At 44.2% G+C, this 20894-nt stretch overlaps 1 protein-coding gene across 3 annotated transcripts in view; it reads left to right on the plus strand.

Annotated features, from left to right (window-relative positions):
• Positions 1–20894, plus strand: part of LOC146974775 (transcription factor COE1) — a 90473-nt gene that overhangs the window by 10567 nt on the left and 59012 nt on the right. For all 3 annotated transcript variants that reach the window (XM_085798429.1, XM_085798431.1, XM_085798430.1), the window contains exons 5-6: positions 729–802; positions 6090–6158. In XM_085798429.1, coding sequence (XP_085654555.1) covers positions 729–802; positions 6090–6158 — 143 coding nt within the window. The remainder of the gene's footprint in view (positions 1–728; positions 803–6089; positions 6159–20894) is intronic.

Raw genomic sequence — 20894 nt, forward strand, 5'->3', positions numbered from 1 at the left:
CACATGATGACACGAGGTGAAGTTACAATTCATTTCTAGAGCTAATTCCACAAGAAGGCAAAACCAAACCAACAATGAATTGATCCCATTAACAAGCTGCCATTGTCAATGACTGATTTATCTCAACCCCCTGAGCTCCACTGTTGTTCAGCAGCAATTAAGAGCACATCACTGTTGCACAGGGCGTCCTGTTCCTACATTATCATGAATACAGGAACTTTAGTCAAACATGCATGCACCGTCTTACTTCTGTAAATATTCAACAGAGAACCCAATGTGAGTTAATCATCAGCTTTAATAAGTTCCCAATGATTGCACCTTTTATGCCTGTTAAAGTAACACTAGCTAGTGTTTTCTGACATTAATTAGCCTTTTTAAATAAAGCTGTGCATTGCTCATTAATTTACAACAGCTGTGGCGCATTTATACTTTGAAAAAATACCAGTTTTATCCTTGAATTCCTTTGTAGATTGAATTTGGATGACAACAAGATGTTTGTCTTTGTTTCTCATGTTCCTCAGTCTCCGTCAGTGACACAAATATTAGATACTTCTATTGTATACTATGGTAATTCTGAGCCAGTCTAACGACTAAAACGCTTATTTTGAATGGTTAAATCCAACACACCACCTCAGCGATGGACAGGACTATTTGCTGGACCGCAGCTCTGTCTTTACTCTGAGCTCACCATGTGTTTTCTTTTCTTCTCTGTGTCTCTCTCTTTGCAGGCAATTGTGTATGAAGGCCAAGACAAGAACCCAGAGATGTGCAGAGTGCTGCTGACACACGAGATCATGTGCAGGTGAGGCCGACTGCAGCATGTCTTTCATCAGCTCATCTTCGTCCTTCCTCGTCGCACTCCTTCCTCCTCCCTCCTCTCATCTGTTCCTCTGTTCTTCTTTTTCTACTGCAACGCACTTTGTTCATGTGCAGGAAGTTCTCACCAGTCACCTCTCTGTGCTCGATACATTTCTTATTTTGTCAACCTCATTAACCCCCCCACACGTTCGCATACACACGGATCCTTATCTGTTGAGGAAGATGAGTTTTAGCTATCAGAGTCGTTGCTTTAATTATAATCTAAAGATGAATTTCTTCGGAAGTAGGTTGGGGAGGAAAGAGATCTATTTATAGAGGCATTTTACCAACCCATCCTATACAATAGACGATGTGTGTGTGTGTGTGTGTGTGCGAATGCATGCTTGGTGTGTGCGTGCGTGTGTCTGTGACGCCTGGTTAATTAGGACACAGAGAAACTCATTAGTCAATCTGAACCCTCCTGTTGTTTCATGGCTAACAAATGGGCCTTCCTCCACAGTCTGACTATAAAATATAGGCAGGGACTCACACACACACATACACAAGCATACTCACAAAGGAGTATGCATGTGCACACTTGCTCGTGCTCACCACTTATAAAAATTCAAATTTAGCACATGAATTAAGTTGTTCTTATTCCCTGACCTTGTCAGCGAACAACTTTAAGTGTAACAATATAAATTGGGGTTCATCTGTATGCACAAGCAGGGATTTAAACCGTGAAATCAGGCACACTAATATTTTATTCTATAGCTCGCTGAATATTCCTCAAGGCGGTTCAGCTGCAGAGGTTTATAGAAAACACATTGAAATTCTGATGTGATTTGCAAGGAATTTATAAATAAATTGTATTTGGCAACAGATTTTGCTGTAAATTATTGTTGTTCATCATGTGGCAAATGACTTGCAGACATGATTTAACTGTTGTGCGTTGCATGTGCGGGATACATGAAGCCGTAGTAGTAGAGCAGAGAGGCCTCCACCCTGCGCCTGTCCTGCAGGATTATTCAAACACTCCCTCAGGGGCAGCAGCAGCAGCAGCAGCAGCAGCAGCAGCAGCGGCGCAGCAGCGGTGCACAAACTACCACTTCTGCAACCGGTGTAAACAGTTTGCTCGTCTGCAGCAGCTGCCGAGGTCAAAGTTACGGCTGTTGCCTCGTGTTCTCACATGCTGATTCTGCAGCGGGGGCCCTCACCCGCAACACACAACGTTAGAGCGCGCACGCAAGCACACACAACACAAAGAGCTCAGGGCGTCCATTAATCCGTGTGGCTCATTGTCATGGTGGTGCTATTAGCCATATGCTCCCAGCCAATCTGCCACCACACAGACCTGCGCTGAAAACCTGGTCGGAGCTCTGGCATAAACTATAACACACACACACACACACACACACACACACTCATAGGCGCTACTGAACAGTTTGTATCATAGAAATGTTGGTTCGAGTTGATTAGCAGATTTCTCATGCACACTAATTGTTTCTTGAAAAGGAGGATTATGTTAATATTGATGTGCTGGATATCTCATTAGTGAATTATACCCCAAAATAAAAACAAAGAGTCATTCACTGTTGCCTTTCTAACAAGTTGACAACAAAGAAAACACAAAATGCAAATTCTGAAAAGATTCAGAGGAATATTGTGATTTAGATGGAACCTTTATTCACCTTAAGAGTGAGTGTGCACATCAGTGAGCTGTTCATGTTTGTATGAATAATTAAATTACTATTATTATTATAATTATTAGATAAGAATTTATAAGAATCCATAAGAATTGTTGCCAAAGATTAAACCAATGTCTTCAAGTTGATGGACATGAGTCCAGATCCACAGATCACAGACTGACAAAGATACAAAACAGAGCGAAGCAGCAAATGTTCACATGTGAGAAGCTGCTGGAACCTGCCAATATTTCTGACACAATGACTAAACAATTATCATAATTGCTCACATTTCATTTTCTAATTGTTTCAGTGTGATTCCTTTAAACAAAGCTATTGGAAAAATGTGCCACGTACATTACTTACACTTACACATGAGGTGCAGGTGAAAACGGCATCTTTCCGTCATGCTTTGAGGCTATTGTGTGTGTGTGTGATGATGGGAGGAGGAGGAGATAGAAGGGGAGAGCAGATGATTAGATCACCAAGATCCAGAGCAATAAGTGCTACATTACCCCCATCCCTCCCCTCCTTTTCCTTCCCACCACCGCTCCATTTATAATGTCTTCCACTCTGCTCCCTTCTTTTCTTCCTCCTCCTCTTGTCCTCCACCTCCTCCCCTCCCCTGACTCCACACCCCTCCTCGCTCATCACTTAGCTTCGCCCTTTCCCCCTCTGCTCCCCCGTTTTCCTGCACTCCTAACCCCCCCACCCCCACCCCCACCCCCATCCATCCCAGCGTTTCCCTCCCCTCCAGCCTCTCTCTGGTTCCTCTCCGCTCTCCGGTGGCGACCGTGTAGTGACCCAGATCACAGAGCGGCGGAGAGGAAGTGACAGGGAGAGCGGAGCAGAGCGAGGCAGAGCAGCAGATAGTGGAGACAATGTGTAAGGTGTAACATATCAGTCTCTTTCTTTTCACCTCTGCCATCTGTGACAGTGGGAAACCTGAGACGTCTCCCCTTCCTCTTCTTCCCACCCTACCACCCGTCCTCTGCCTCTCTTGTCTTTGCCTTGCCTCCCACGCTTGCCCTTTCACTCTTTCCCTCCCCACCCCTCCTGCTTACACCTTTATTCATTAGTAACGGCAACAAGAAAGACAGACTCGTATGCATACGTGTGAATTTCAGTTGCTAATGCCATTTTCTTTGCTTCTTTTTTTTTTTTGCATGTGTGTGTCTGTTGTGCCCTCAGGCCTCTTTAGTCCTCTCCACCCTTGACCCACCTGTTCATCAGTACAATCAGGACAGGATACTTGTCATGTGGTGTTTTTAAAAGACGTCCATAGCGCTTAGAACATTATATCCCAGCAAAACAGTCAAAGCTTGAATCTGAGAACGAGCTGCTGAATGTTTTAGAGGTTTCTTGACATATGGACGTTATGTGCAGCACCATTGTTCGTCTGTTTAGGGGGAGCCCCGGGACATAATTTGGTGTTAATTTGCTGTTTTAGCTAAATTACTGCCTCAGTGGTTTGTGCATTGTGCTCTCTGCTAATAAACAAAGAGGCTGTTAGACTTGGAGTGTAACCAAACAGGATATGTCACCAACTTGGAACAATATCCTAAAAGGAGTTGGCTATCAGGAGCCAACATTAAACACAAAGAGGTTTTTTTCCCCTATATATATTTGGGAAGAGACAAAGATGTAAAATGTAATAATGGTAACCAGATGGTGCTTTGAATTGGTTTGGCCCTCTGATACGACCCGTACGAGTGTCTCCTGAAACGGCACCCCTATGGAAGCAGGCATGCACATTGGTTGTTGTGGTTACGACAATAAACATGCGGATTGTACTAACAGCGGCTAATCCTACATTCATCCTAATATTTACATGATAACAGTTATGACGAGGTTAGGTTTCTGAAAAGATCGTGATTTGAGTCAGAATAAATACTTCCTCAACATACACACATCTTTGTTGTCATGGTTACCGTCTCACATGGGAATCGAACACTGCTTTTCTGTGTCGTTTTCCTGCATTTTGTTAACCCATCCATCCACCCCGAGCACAGACTTCAGCATCACTAAATTTTTATATGCTCCTATTCACTTTGGCCACCAGATGTTGCCTAGTGACAAAATGTAACTGCATGGTCATAGTAGCCTAACCCGCTACACAAATGTCCTCGGGGCTCCTACTGTATGTAACGGTTTGACAGAGTTGTCCATCCACACTTTTAACACTGACAGTCACATGTTCTATAACAACGGTGTTGTTACATTATATAACTCTCTCTTTAAATTTCATCAAGGCGTAAAGTTACATAATTGAGGGTGTGGACGCTTTAATAGTTGAGTGCATGTTCAATAGGGCTTCACAAAATCTCGCCTCTTTGCCTATTTTTGGAGAAGCTCAGTGGAGTTGGCTACTGGCAGGACGGCCACGGTGGAACAGCTCACTCACAGAAACCCGAGGGCGACATCACTGAGGCTCCACATAGATTTACAGTCCATGGGCACTCATAAATATATTTTCATCATTGCGATATTGACATGTGCATTAAACACATCGCAAAATACTGAATGGTGGCACATGGTTTTCAAGGTGCAACAGCTTGATCTGGACTAAAGGGCTGCAGCCTCACACACACACAAACACACACTGAGGTGGTGAACTTTTTACCAGTACCAGTACTTTCTTACCGGTGCTGATCAGACAAGTTCGCCTACATTTTCGCCTACACCGCTCCATGGAGCCTGCTGGCGTTGAGCTGATAAGGAAACTTCCAGTGTGTTTTTCATTGATTGATTGATTGATTAATCTTTATTTCGAACATATTAAAAAAGATAAAGAAAGAGGAAAAAAAAGTTATATAAAATAAGTAACACATTATAGTGTCCTAAAAAACAAGTCCCATATTTAAGTCAATAAATAAAGAATGCTCGAAAAGGAGCAGGAGGAAGCCGAGCTTTTCAGTTCCCAGCCCTTTATCACTACTCCATCATTCCATAATCAATAAGACCAGATAAACAGAATACAAGAAGACACAGTCACAGACTGCAGCTTCAGTTACCATAAACATATTTAAACCAGTAATAGGCCTACTGAGATGATCCATAGTGACCTTTGTGTTCTCCTCTCAGCAAACCTGTACATGCACACTTCAATATTTGTTTCATTATCACAGGTCATATTGCCATGGTAATATTGACCAGCATGTATGCTGTGAGTATTAAACTAACAGACTTCTTATGGGAGCTTACTGCAGTGTGTATATGTACTAAGATCTAGCAGGGTTTTGGTGCACAGCGCAAAATAATGGCTAAACTCACCATCTGGCTGGTTCTCTGAAAACGCAGCGTGTTTCTCTCTCAGAAGCAGCTATACACTCGTCTTATGAGTCTATTTTTATCCCGTGCTGTCAGTGTAGCCCTGTTCAGCGTGGCAAACTCTCTGTAGAACTCCCGTTGGCCTCCTTTAGACAGATTTGATCAATTTGCTGCGAATTTGGCGACACAAAACTTTGCATCAGTTCAGACAAAGCGCATAATGTGGAGGCTGTAACACTGGCGTTTGTGCGAGCCGAATGTGAACCTGCAGACACTCTACTGTATGTTCCCTCGGTCTCACTCTGTTCTAACTTCACCCCGTGTCTTCTCTTTCAGTCGCTGCTGTGACAAGAAGAGCTGTGGAAACCGTAATGAGACACCCTCAGACCCTGTTATCATCGACAGGTACTATCTCTCACTCTGTCTCCGTCTGTCTCCGTCTCTCTCTCACACTGGATGGGGGACTGTGGTGACCTGTGTTTTGTGCGTTTGAATGGCGGTTTGTGTGTCCACTGTCGAGCCTGAAGTTGAAGCTCCACATGTTTTATTTACATGGGCATGTGCAGTTCAGTAATGTCATAACAGAGGAGACTCAAATGCACATCAGCTGCTCAGTTACTACCTCATATCTGGCAGATATCGGCCTCGCACACACACACACACACACACACACCTTCAGACTTGAGTGAACAAACAGTGCTCAGATGTGTGTGTGTGTTTCCTCTACGTAATGCAGGATACAAAGCTGTTTATGAGCAGGAGCCGTCTGTCGGTCTGTCTCTTTCTTTCTTTCATTCTTTCTTTCTTCCTGTCTGTCTGTTGAGATGGAGGACTGAAGTTATCCCTCCCTCCCCTCTCTCTCTCCTCTCTCTCTCCTTTCTCTCTCCTGCAGCAGCAAGGAAAAATGGGTCATGAGCAAAGAGAAAAAAAAGTGACAGAGAAAAACTGAAATGAGATCCAACCTCATTTTAATCTGATTTCTTCTTGGCAGTTGTTTTAACTCTCTGTGAGCAGGTTTTCGCTGTGTGCATGCATTTGTGTGTGTGTGTGTGTGTGTGTCTGTGTGTGTCTCTGTGTGTGTCTGTGTTTTTGGCAGGGAGTAATTCACAAGAGGGGAGGTGAAATTATGCTGATTCTCATCACTCTCACTACATTATCACAGAAGCCAGTGATCGATTCTTGATTGTGACTCACAGAGTGATGTAGACATGGTACAAAATGTTGAATATAAGAACAAGTTGAGAGATTATAAATATGATCCTGTGTGACCTGGTGTAAAACAAAAAAATCATTATTTGTGAATTATTTGCCATTTTTTAAACATCTCATCCTCCACCACATTGTTATTTTAAGGTATAGGTGTCTGTAACTGTTTTTAGCATTATCTTCATGCCTTTTAAACTCAAATTACACTGTCATCAGGTTGTACGAGTCTTTTCCCAGTGCCTGATTCTCTGTGGTAACGTCACATTAACCCCAGAGCTACAAATTCAGCACAGATTTAGCAGCGGAGGTTTTTAAAAGTTCTGTTGTTTTGTTGTTAAACTACAAAGAAAACAAAGCAAAGTGTTTTAAGTAACACTTTCTCATAGGCTACTGCCAAAGGTCAGATACACGAGTTGATGTGAAAGTATGTCTATCAAATCAAATCAAATCAAATCAAATCAAATCAAATCAAATCAAATCAAATCTCAAAGCAATTCTAGTCATCATAGTGTTTTTCTGTCAGTATGCATTAATATTTTATATATTGTATGTCATAAAGAAAAAAAAACAATTCTATGTTATTTCTATAAATCTCTCTCCTCCCCTCTCACACTTATTTTTATGTTTGGAGAAACTTTATGAAGTGACTAAACACTGTGAGTGAGTGAGTGCGCCCTTTGTAAGCCAAAGCCCAAGTCCAATAGGATTCGCGATAGACAGGTACAACAGGTAACTTTGTGTGTGTGTGTGTGTGTGGTTGTGTATGTGTGGGACATTATAGTATCTTTACACCACAGCCCCATTTCTCTGCTTTTGTCGGCTCTCTCAGACGTCTCATCTTACACTCCATTATACATTTGCCTGGAAGGAGTGTGTACGTCTGTGTGCACATCTCTGTGTGTGTATGGATGAGTGGATGATTGTGACATGGGTTGGGCCGCAAATAGAAAGAAGAGGTGATACATTATAATAGATGTATAATCACATAATTTGTGTTACTGGATTGACTGTTGACCTCATGCAGGCCGCCCAGTTTGGTTTGACCTCTTTCTCTCTGTCTATTCACTTGTTTCTGTTGCCTTATTCCCTATGTAATAGGCTATCTTTTTTAATTATTGTAACTCAATAGTGCATTGTAGAACTAGATGATGTTTAACCTGTTTAACATTGCTTATATGTAATAAGGCTTCTTCAATCCCAGGATTCATTGCAGTAATGAAAATAACATATAGCTGCAAACAACAGTGCCACAGAGCAGCTATGGTACAACTGTTAAAAAACCAAGGGCCCTATAGGCCAAGGTTGCTAGGCGACAGGAGGAGGAGGACCTTGGTTTGGCCTTAACAGTCTATGACGGCGAAGAGCGCCGCGTCCTCTGAAGGATTTGGCCCCTGAATTGGGACTCGGCTATTGTGACACATTCCCACTTCCAGTGTGGACAGGAAGTTAAGAGACAAAATAACAGAGTTGGAGCATTTCCTTGTTAGTGTGTGTGTGTGTGTGTGTGTGGTGTGTGTGCACGCACCCGTGCATGTGTGTGTGTTTCATGACTAAAAGAGGGGAGCAGAGTGAATTGTGGGAGATGTCAGGGAACTTGGTCAGGATGGAATGTCAAGGTTACCGTGGATACCGTGGGATACTTCCTGTACCCTCCCCTGCCCCCACCCCCTACTTTGCAGTGGTTCACAGCCTCTCAGTTTAACATCTGGATCTGTGCTGTCCAACCCAAACATGTGGAGAGAGAGAGAGAGAGAGAGTCACAATAAGAGCTGTAAGAGTGTGAGTGCTAGTAAACAAGCAGATATGAAGATCCAGCTGTGGCTGAGCAGATGATCAGTTTCTGAAGTGAAGAGAAGTACAGCTCCAACAGCAATGTGCACAAATGCAGGCTTCCCCCCCTCTACGTCAGGACTCAGTAACATCATAGTCCACAGATGCTTTTTGCAGCCAGGTCAGAGTCTTCCTGTTCTGAGGTCATTAACTTCTTCTATGTTGTCTTGTAGGCTACACCATGTTTTAAGATCTGGGGTCTGTTCCACGATCTTCAGCTTGTTGTTGTTTCTTAAAGTGTCCGTGGTGGATTTCAAAGTCTGCTTTGGATCATTGTGTTGTCGCTGCAGTCCGCCTCTTCTCGAGTTTTCTGAATTTCATAAGTAAATTGCAACCAGAATTTGCTGAGTGCCAAACATCCCCAAACAACACATATGGTGTTGTTGTCTCTCAAATCTCTATCTGTCCCAAGGCCCAGTCCATCTAAGTTAGATATGCATATTTTCAATGGAGCCAGTAAGTGTAGAGAACAAATCAACCCTCAGGAGCAGAGCTGTGCATATTTCTCCATGGGAAGCCAGTGAGGGATCATGATCTTGATGCTATCGATGCTACTCCTATTGGATTGTTATAGTTTATAGATGGGCAGTGGAGAGTGGGGATCTATAAAAAAAAAAAAAAAAAAGCATCCCATAACTTCCCACAGGTCCTAAACAAGCAGGTGCTGTGTGACCTCAACCAATAAAAAAATATTTCAGACTTTTTAAAGGAATGCTGCCGTTCCCCTCGGCCCGACCTCCTCTATACAGGAAATGCTTAAAATGAAGATAATAAGATGGCGCCTCATTGGTGGGACACAAACAGGTGAAAGAAATGGAGAAAAATGGCTGTTTGCGTGTGAGTGACAGCTCATTGCATAGTGTCAGTGAGGATATCAGTCCTTGTGTGCATTTGTGTGTGTATGTGCGTGACTGACAGCTTGCTCATCGTCGCCTGTGTGTGTGTGTGTGTGTGTGTGGCCCAGTTAATCCATGTTGTAGCGCAGAGAGTGTCTCGCTCCCTCTCAGGGTTAATATAGGGTTAACGACATGCAACGATATCCTATCATACGCCTGCTTGACTCCTAAAGAGCCACATCCACTCTCCTCTACTGTGTGTGTGTGTGTGGCTGCCATTCAGTTTCTCCTCCTTGTATCTCTCACTGTCTTTTTTTTTTTCAATCACTCAACATCCTCATCTCCTCTATTTCTGTTTCTTTCCCTTTTCCACACTGCAGCTTCCCCCGTCCTCATCTCTCTCTCTCTCTCTCTTGCTCCGCCTCACCCTTTCTCTCTCCCCCACCTCCCTCCCTCCCTCCCTCCCTTCCTTTCTCCTTTTCCTCCTTTGACTTGGTTTTCCTCTCCTCCGTGGCCCTGAGGGGTTACCTACCTCACTGCTCAGCTCACTGCCTGTTTAGACTCCTACGAGTGGCTTAATAGGCTCAGGCTGTGTGAGTGTGGGGTGTGTGTAGTTATGTGTGTGCGTGCGTGCGTGCGTGCGTGCGTGCGTGTGTGTGTGGGTGGGTGGGGGGGTTATAGTCTCAGGCAGTGTGTGTTCAGGGCTTAGATCAGTGTCAAGACTTGTGGAAGGCGGTTTGAGAGTGTGTGATATTGTGTGTGTGTGTGTGTGTGTGTGTAGGGGTGTGTCCTCCTAAAGTCTAGGGGCCCACATAAGCCTGAGGGGTTTAAGGGGTTCCCCAAGTGTGTGTGTGTGTGTGTGTGTAATCTATAGGGTTAAGAGGGGTCACAGCTTGAGGAAGAGATGATGGGAAAGAGAGGAAGGAGGGATGTAGAGGAGGAGGTGAAGGTGATGAGGAAGCATTTACAGGGGAGAAAAGGGAAGAAAAGGAGGAGTAAGAGGAGAAGGAGGGTGAGGAGAGAGGAAGAGGGAGGGAGGGAAGGAAGGAGGGAGGGAGGGTGGAGGCTTGTCTCAGCAGACAGAGGAGAGAAAGGAGGTGAGGAGGAGCAGAGGAGGGTTTGTTTCAGGGGATAAGAGCCTCAGTCTGGGGAGTCCTGTCAATCAAAGAGCGCCGGGTGGGGGAGGGGGGAGGGGGATGGCGCTGTCAATCAGCTGGGAGAGGAGGGAGAGGAGGGAGGAGGTGAAGAAAGGTGACAGAGGGACCGAGGGGGGAATCTTCTAAACGATCTCTTCATCTTTTCTGCCTTTGTCTTCCTCACTATCTCTCTCTCCTTCTCTCTCCTTCTCTCTCTCTCTTGTCCTAGTTACCAAAATATCTCTGCCAACCTGGTATGTCACTGTTCGCTCAACTGTCACTGTCTGACACACACACACACACACACACACATATATACGTAGACACACACATCTAAAATAGACAGTAAGATATTATACCTCTTCCTTTCTTGACCCGTCCTCATCTCTCTTTTCTCTTCCTTTGCCCTCCTTTTCCTCCTTTCTCTCAAATCCTCAGTGTTGTCACCATCATAACAAAACACAACATTAGCAAAGCAAGATTTAACAGTATAAAGTGTGATCATCCAGAATCTGCAGAGTTTGTGCCTCGTATATCAACACTGCATTAAAAATGTCCTGTGATGTTCGAACAAAAACCCACAAGCACGAACCAATTTTCTGAAGATGTTTCCAGATTCGTCAAACACAGAGCGTTTTATATCGCTACATGAAAGATTATTGACGCCGTTACCAAGTTACGCCTCTGTTTCCTAATCCAAACAAAGATCCAGGCGATTTGAATGAGAAGAGGGAAACATTTAAAGTTATTGATTTGTCTTTCTAAAAGGATTACAATGATGCAAACAGCAGTGTACTGCACTGTGAGGACAACAAATCAGAAGAATGCACTTTTCTTACATGAAATATGCAGCAACATCCGTAATGTAGTGGTGATGTTTACATCCAGGCACAGTTTGTTGTGTTGCTGCGACTTGTGACACACATTGCTGCTTGTTTTGGTCTGAGAGTGTCACATTCTTGGTGTTTGAGTTTTGTAAAGAACTCGGCTCTTGTGTTTTTATAGGCTCCAGTGTGTAGCAGGAAACGTTGCTCTGTCTCCGTTCAGAGATCTGACACTGTCTCGTTTTTTGGTGGAGGTTGCCAGATTTGCCTGCAAACCCCCTCTCCAATATGACCAGGTTGTTGTGTTCAGTTTAGGTCACATTGTCCAGATAATCTGATAAAGTAGGGACTTTCTCTTCCCCCCTCCACTGGCTTCAAGATGTTTTTATAATTTTATTGCTTCTCTTCAGAATAATTAAAAGTGGAAATTGGCCTGTTTCAGTTTGTTGTGTTTCCGTGGATGAAGACTGGTCGGTCTTGGTTTTGTCAAGAGGTCTGACTGTCGCTCCAAGTCCAGTCGGTCTCGATAGACTCTGAAGACAGTGTTACTTACATACAGTTTGTGTGTGTGTTGCAGTATCACTTCCTGTGTTAAAGGTCAGCGGTTGCTTGGAGATGAGGCCAGTTGGGAATTATTCATACCATCGACTTAATGTCAGCATTCACTTCTCTCACTGTGTTTGTGCTTATGTGTGTGTATGTGTGTGTGTATCTGACACTGTGTATGTGAGTGGGTGAGATAGAGAGAGAGAGAGAGAGAGAGAGAGAGAGAGAGAGAGAGAGAGAGAGAGAGAGAGAGAGAGAGAGAGAGAGAGAGAGAGAGAGAGAGAGAGAGAGAGGGAGAGGAGGATGTTTTATTCATTTCTCTCATTTAGTATCTCAGCCGGCACCTGTCTTAGCATTTAGAAGCTCGGCATTCACATTACTTGGCGATTTACTTTAACTGCCTGCTTTAATGGACAAACACGCGCGCGCACGCACACGTGCACACACAGCATTTTTTGTCGACTAACTGTCCAGGCGAACGGCTCTCAGCTGGTTGGGGGTCAGAGCTGCAGCCTGTGATGTCAGAGTCGGGGCCAGTGATGGTGACCTCGCTCTTTCTGTTCATCTCGTTATAATTTTCTGTGTGTTTCCTTTCGTGACTGTCCGACTCTGTCTATTAGAAGAAGCTGTTGTTCTTATTTTTTTTTTCATCTGCCAAGAGAGAGAGAGTTAAGGGCAGTATATGTTTTCCATCCTCCCCTCCTCACTCCTTCTCCATCCATCTTGCTGTCCGTGTGTTATGGGAACTGGGCGGCGAATATGAGTAAGAAAACTCAACTGCCACGGGCTACGACTGGAGAGGGTCCACACACAGATGTGTGCCTGTAAGCCCTCCCCACCTCCTGCGCACACAGACACCCTTTTCCTCTTTCTGTCCTCCCCCTTTCCTCCTCTTTCACCTCCCTCTTCCTCCCTTCCTGCTCCTGTCTCCCTCCGTACACCCCTCCCCAACACACACACACACACACACACACACACACACACACACACACACACACACACACACACTCTCTCTCTCTTAGGCAGGGATCACATTACCCTAAAAGCTACAAACTCAGACATGATGGCCTCACACACACACATTTTCCCATCTGTTCCTGTCGAAGCTGATATGATGCCTCGTTTACTCTGAGAGGCTGCTTGTTGGACAGTCTGGGAGCCGTTCACTGGATTTATGCTCAGGATAAGCAAAAGTAGACACTGTTCAAAAGACGCTTGACTCTTTGTAATTAAAATTTATTAAGACAATTAGTGCATATTTATTGACACATTACAGAAAATGCGTAAAAATGGCGCATTAACTTTCCACAGCTAAACTCTGGAATGAAAAATAAGTCCATCCAGATGTATTCAGATTTAATATAGAAATGAGAAGATTTTACATTATTTTAATTTAGTACATTTAGCCATAATATTAGAGCTGGTGACTGGTTTATTATCGTGGCTGATTGGTTTATATTTTGTGGTCTGTTTTCTATTCAGTTTATTCTGAGTCATTAGTAATAGGACCCGATCAAAATGTGTTTTTTATTATCGTTTAAGGAGTTGAAATTGTTTACATAAAGACACATTTTTTGATCACTCAAATATGGTTCAAGCACTTGTGACAAATAAGTCTTGGAAGTCCAACATTTTACTGTTTAACAATAAATAACTTTTATTACTCCAAATGGCCTGAGTGTAGCGCTGCAGTAAACTCTTGGAAAATGTGAATAAAACACATAAGGATAATTAGGAAAATGTCAAAAGCCTCTAATGAATATTTACATTTCACAAGCTCCCATCAGTCCTACAGGGTTGCATGGAGCAGACCAATACAACCTGAACGAACATAACAACATTATTTTCCTCTTTAGTGGCTCAACCAATGCAGGGACATTATTTTCTAAATGAAACCCAGACAGTTTGCAGTTCACCTGCAAAGTTTGAGGGCACAAAAAAAGTTACTTATCAGCCAACGCCTACACAGATACAGACATGTCTGAGAAGGGTTCAACGCAGATGATTAAATTGCCCAGCCAGTAATTGGTTGGGCCCTATAGAAGTTTGATGTGAAATGGAAATGTAATTTAAAATATTTTCCACGGCTTTAAAAAGAAAAAAAAACAAAAAAAGAAAGAAAACATAATACAAAACATGTGCTTCCTTCTGGTTTTACAAAAATAAAAAATAAAATTGATGTGTAATGTATTAGTATTAATCTTACAAGAAGAAGAAGAAGAAGAAGAAGAAGAAAAAAAAGAATCATCCGGTCTACAAGTTGTGTTGATAAATAAATTAACTCAACTCATCAAATCAGTGTACTTTACTGTATCAAGTCGTTATAGACTGAATAAACCAAATAACACCTGCATAAATAAAACATATCAAACTTTATTTCAGGATTTTTTCTCAAACCAATCATAAATCACTCTCAGTCTTCGCCATTCCCCATAAACACCCCAGCCGCAGTAACTTTCGCTCAGAGCAGTTTGCTTAATGTGTCACGTAGATCGCAGAGTCGTTATTTGCGTCAGTCGACTCCACTGCGTCAGTCTCATCCTTTTCTCTTCTCTGCCTCTTCAACCTTGTCTCAGTCTTTACAAAGCTCTGACCAGCTCTGTAGTTTCTCCAAACAGTGAAACTTCTATCAGTGAATACAACCCCAGACCTGTTTTGAAAAAAAGAAAAAGATGGAGATGGAGATGTGGGCAGTGATTCAGAGGTCTAGAACCAGCGCTGCAGGGATTTGTAGAGCTGACACAGTGCATCAGAAATCATTTAAAAAGCCTCGAGTGCAACACCAAGGAGAGAAAAATCAAGTCGGCCCCATTAGCAACGTGGAACAGGAGACATGAGTTTATGCCAAATCTATATCAATCATTTCCATTCAGCTAACTGACTAATTATCTGACTGGCTAATTAACGTACTAACGACTGTCTTTACTGACTTGGCTGATTGATCAACAAACCGGCCGACAGATTGACTCACAGGAGTGATTATGTAACCGGCTACTGGACTGGATCGCTTCTTCACTGTCTGCCTTACAAAGGACCGGCTGATGTGTGTGTCTGTCTGTGTGTGTGTGTGTGTGTGTGTGTGTGTGTGTGTGTGTGTGTGGATAACCTCCTGGTGGACGATGAGACTGTGGTTGGAGCCTCTGGGTACCTGCACACAGAGATCCCTCTTACCATACACCCATTACTGGACAGCCATTAGTCTCTCTCTCTTACACACACACACACACACACACACATGGTATTAAGGGGAAAAGAACACAGTGGCTCATTCATGATAGGTGGTTAGCGGTCGTGTGTGCGCATGTGTGTGTGAATATCTTAAGCTCTGTCATTAAAAAGCAAACAAATTTAGTTTATCTGGAAACTCCCTGCAGACTACACACACACACATTAACAGACACACTGATGGGAGTGGGAATTTTCCCCCTTACCACAAAGTGAACTGGTGGTTGAGGTGTTTTGGGAGGCCGAGCGAGAGTGTGTTTACCCACTGTATGAGAGTTTGTACAACTGTAAAAAGGAATTTAGGCAGAGGAGAGGAGAGGAGAGGAGAGGAGAGGAGAGGAGAGGAGGAGGGGAGATAGGAGAGGAGAGGAGAAATAAGGGGAGAGGAGAGGAGAGGAGATAGAAGAGGAGAGGAGAGGAGATGAGAGGAGATAGAAGAGGAGAGGAGAGGAGAGGAGAGGAGAGGAGAGGAGAGGAGAGGAGAGGAGAGGAGAGGAGAGGAGAGGAGAGGAGAGGAGAGGAGAGGAGATAGAAGAGGAGAGGAGAGGAGAGGAGATAGAAGAGGAGAGGAGAGGAGATAGAGGGGGAGAGGAGAGGAGAGGAGAGGAGAGGAGAGGAGAGGAGAGGAGAGGAGAGGAGAGGAGAGGAGGAGTGTAGATGTGCCAGCTATGCATCATTTCATTATTAATAGCCGTGTCGGAATAAAAATGCTAACCTTATCTGATATAACGGACGGCTGAGTCTGCAAGCATACACTCTCCTGTGGTGTGCGTGTCTGTACAGTGTGTGTGTGTGTGTGTGTGGGAGTGGTGGGGGACACTAGTCCACAATGAGTTCTTGTTTCCCTTTGTTAGGGCTGTGCAGGGGCGAGCTGGTGAAGTCATTGTAACCCACACAGGTATAAATATCTGTGTGTGCGTGTATGTGTGTGTGCGTTGTGCGTGTGTGTGTGTTGGGCGGCGTTTCCCGTGCAGAACAGGCCAGGAAGAGAGCACCAGTGTCCTGCCGAGAGGGGCATTGTTATCTACCTCCTAACACTCAGACACACACACGCACACACACACACACATACACACAAATGCATCACCCCTCCCAGACTCGGCTTGCCTGATTTGCGCACCGTCTTTGTCGCCACGGTAACACACAGCACACGCCCAAACAACAACAAACACTGTGCATTTTCAAATCCACATGGCGAAAACATCCCCTCAACAAATACACATGTAGAACCATAGACAACATACATACAGTTATGTGTGGTGTGTGAAGTGGACTGTCCTCGCTTTGAGACTGTTCTTTCTGTTGTGGAGACACACACACACACACACACACACACACACACACACACACACACACACACATAGTGAATGCAGTCCTATGGAAGTGCGGAGGTGTAATCTGTCAGACAGGAAGCTAGCGGGGTCAGAGGTCACCAAGCTCTAATCGATTAGCCGTCAGTTAGTGCTGCGCTCAAGAGGAGAGCACAGCTGAGGCCAGCTCATCCACTGTGTGTGTGTGTTTCGTGCTGAAGTGTTTAGGTTTACGAGCTGTGTGTGTGTGTGTGTGTGTGCGCCCATTAGGAATGTGCAATTGTGTGTGTGTTGGGCTTGTGTGTTTATGTGTGCTCCTTGACAGCACTGTGTGGGTGCATGTATTTCTTGGACTTATTGATCAGAGAGATTTTTTGGTCTGACCCTCTGAGGTTAAATGCCGCTCTCCCTCTTCTCTCTCTTCTCCCTCTCTCCGAGCGGAGAGAGAGCGATAGAAACACTTGAACTCGGGTCACGCCACGTGGGCGTCAGCCAGCGCAAGTGTCAAACCCGCCGCTATCATCTGGGTGTTTATTTAAAATGAAAAGCCGTTTCTGTGAATCTGCATTTTCTTCTCTGCGACCTGTGGATCGGGCATAAATATAACCGCTCTCCTCGCAGTATTTAGAATGCGAGCTTTTATGAGAAACTGCCCTGGAAGCCAAAAGGTGATTGCAACTTGGTGTGTTTGTTGCTTGTGCTGACAGTTTCAGCCTCAAAAGCAACATTTAAACACCTCAGTGATTTACATGCACATAACAATCTGATTATGTCCAATAATCAGAAGCAGCTGTCTTTCTGCATGCGTATATATACGTATATATACTATATGTTTTCTCTCTTTTCTGACTGACGTATTGATGTTTTCAATTCAATTCATATTCAATGCTCCTGAGCACAGTCTGATTAGAAGCTGAAAACACCCCCATCATGTCAGAGATATCTACCCTATTGCATCTACGTATGTTTTTAAAACCACTATATCTGTTTGGAAAGACTGCAACACAGTGCTGTGAGGTGTTTATTGAAAAGTTTCATTAGTTACTGCACCATCCATCACCAACACAGAAGAACCAAGATCTGCACTTCTAAATGTGGCAGCTTGGGGCTCCCCACAAATGTCCCACAGTAGAAATACAGTATATGTTCACAGCCTAATAAAAAATGAATAAAATAAAATAAACATTTTTGTCTATCCAACGTATTTCAGGCACTCCCACCCTGAGTGACAGGTGGGTGAGTGTATGCTGCCAGAGGAGGAAGTTTGGGCCCCATGCTTTTCTTCCTCTTTGCCCATTTTAGCAGAGAGTCAGATGCTGCCAAGACGGTGACGGCAGAGCAGCCTACTGAGCTTTAACGTTGCTGTTAAGAAAACTATGGTAGGCTGTGGTGCATTTACAGACTATTTACTAAAGTAACAAACAACAATTAAAACCCTTTAAAGCCACAGTACGGAGCTTTTAACTGGATATACAAAAGTCTCTGGTTTCTGCTGATGTGTCTCTGTTACCTACAACAGCCAATGAGCCCATCAGTGTGAAGATACGTTATTTCTAAGTAGTCTAATTCTATACCTCTGGAAGGTATGGTCGGGTCGGACCACTGACGTAACGATATGAATAGATACATTACTACGCATGCTGCAGATAGCTGCTAAAAGTTTTCAAAGCAAGTCCCATCTTCTTTCCGACGTTTCCAAAACAAATCTAGACGCGCCGGCCAGACAAACGTCTTCACGAAAGTGGGAAATGCAGTCTTCATTCCGCCAAAACACCACTGCTTTCGTACACAGGGGCCGCCAAAATTAATTATTAAAAAATTTAGTTTAAAAAAAAAGTAAAATTAAAAGTCTGCAGGGGTTTTAAAGTGGCGTCATGAGCGGGACTACTTTTCAGGCTGATTTTTCAAATTTAGCTGGAACAGTTTGGGTAAATCAGTCCTTTAAGAGTAATAACAGGATGCCTTGAGTATGTTTTCTATATACAGTATACTGTGCATATATTTGTCTTACTACACTAAATGACTCCTTTGGGACCATGAGGCTCTGTCTTCTCTCCTCTCTGATGAAGATACAACACTAACAGGAGGAAGGTACTGTGTTTGATTTCCTGTACATCCTCAAGTAAAACACACAAGTCTTCAGTCCACTGTGGATGAACACTGAAGTTAAAGTGTGTGTATTTTTATGTGTTTTTTTTTTCTCCTCACACAGTCATTGTGACTGGGACACACTGCCCTGGATTTTGCATTCATTATTGTCTAACTATGGAGCATTTAGGTGTGTTGTGTGTGAGTGTGTGTCTCCCGCGTCTGTGTCCCCGTGTCTAATTATGAGTGTCTCACAGCCAGCCGGTCTCATGGGAGGCTGCTAGGTGAGAGTGAGAGAGAGACATCAGGGGATTAGTTTTTAGAAGGTTTAGAAGGTGACCACCTCATTATAAGACTACATGTTATAATGATTTGTGGTATATAGAGTGCATATATGTGTGTGCGTTAAGAGGTGTGTGTGTGTGTCTTATAATGATGCTCAGAGTCTCCTCCCTCTGGGAGAGCAGCAGTGTTTGTTGTCTTCCTCCAGGGAGCAGCGCTTATGACCTTTAACCTTCCTAACTACACCCAAACCCTGCGATCAGATTCCCCTGCTTTGAGTTACCAGTGGCCACCCAACCACCCCCCAAAATACACACACACACACACACACACACACACACACACACACACACACACACACACACACACACACACACACACACACACACACACACACACACAGACACATTTTCTTTCATGACTTAGGAGGTGATTTCAGAACAATCGCGTGCTCTAACTGCGGCTGAAGTCAGATTTATCCCCATCAGTGACTGACTACATGTTCATTTTCTATAACTGATGTGTGTGGAGGTTGCTAAGCAGTAACAGATAGCCCGAGTGCGCTGCGCGGCGATGCTGTCATTACCGTTGTGCCTCTCCACTGATGTGTCACGGCTGATGTCACACGCTCAATTGGCCCCACCGACAGCCGCCATCACTCACACTGTTTACTGCACTTTTACTACAGTTATCACTCACTCGCCGCCGCCGTGACGACCAAACGCCCCACACGGCTGCTAACACCACGTGCTGAGATAACTCCAGAGGTGCACAAGCCTTCACACACACACACACACACACACACAGAGTGGTCGCTACTTGTGCTCTTTGTCTTGCCTATCAACACACGGAAACACTCATTTAAGCAGAGAGAAGGTGGGGGAGAAGCTTAAAACAAAACATAGAGGGGGGTGGAGGGTTATGCTCAGTGTTGCATTGTTTAAAAATTTTGTGATTACTTTATTTTGTTTGTGTTTGTTTATATAATGTATTGTTTGCAGTGTGTGTGTTCATGCAGGGCCGGTGTGTGTATGTACTAGAGTGGGAATCACCTTACATGTTTATTACAGGTGCACATGTGTGTGTGTGTGTGTGTGTGAATCTAGGTTACACGTCTTATTTCCACATGATTAACTAACTCGCGTCCCTGAGACTGTTCCCTCCACCTCGGCCTGTGCCTACCCATAAGGCCGCGTGTCACCGGGGAGCGCTTGATTTATGCCGGTTGAATATGTAACGAGAGGCTGTAAATTCAGCAGCCGGGGCTACATGCATCACTATTCTGCACTGTCGTAATTTAGGTGCCACCCGCATATCTGAGATGCTAATTGGTTAAATTACTGGGTTACTTCTGGAGATTTATACCCAGCTAACGAGAGAGGTGCGAGAGGGAGAATGATGGGGGAGGGATGAGTAGGGGAGGGAGGGAGGGAGGGGGTGGTTGGAGGTAGGGGAGGCAGGTCGGAGGAGGAGAGGAGGAGGGTTGAAAGAGAAGGAATAAAGAGTGGAGAGGGGGAGGAGGAGGGGGAGAGGAGGAATGCGATGGGGCAGAGGTGGAGGGATTCAAGTGTCCCAGTGAGCCGTGACAGTGTGACAGTGATCCAGCTCCAACAACACCGCGCTGAAGCAGCCACATGCAGTTCAAATTCAATACGATTCAGAATTAAATTTTATGCTCAAGACTCGACAAGAACTACAGGACAGTGAGGCACAGATGGCAGAAAAGAGCGCGGTTTATTCACTTCTGTCGACAGTAGGATGTTGAACCAGAGTGTTGCTGGTGTGATTGGGCTTTTCTGAAAAGGAATAAAATTCATGAAATTAGTAGCCACTGTTTTTTTCCTGGTGTCTTCAGTAA

Source organism: Trachurus japonicus, chromosome 14 (genome assembly GCF_045865225.1).
Source record: "Trachurus japonicus isolate A0001 chromosome 14, Traja_1.0".
NCBI classification, from domain to species: domain Eukaryota; kingdom Metazoa; phylum Chordata; class Actinopteri; order Carangiformes; family Carangidae; genus Trachurus; species Trachurus japonicus.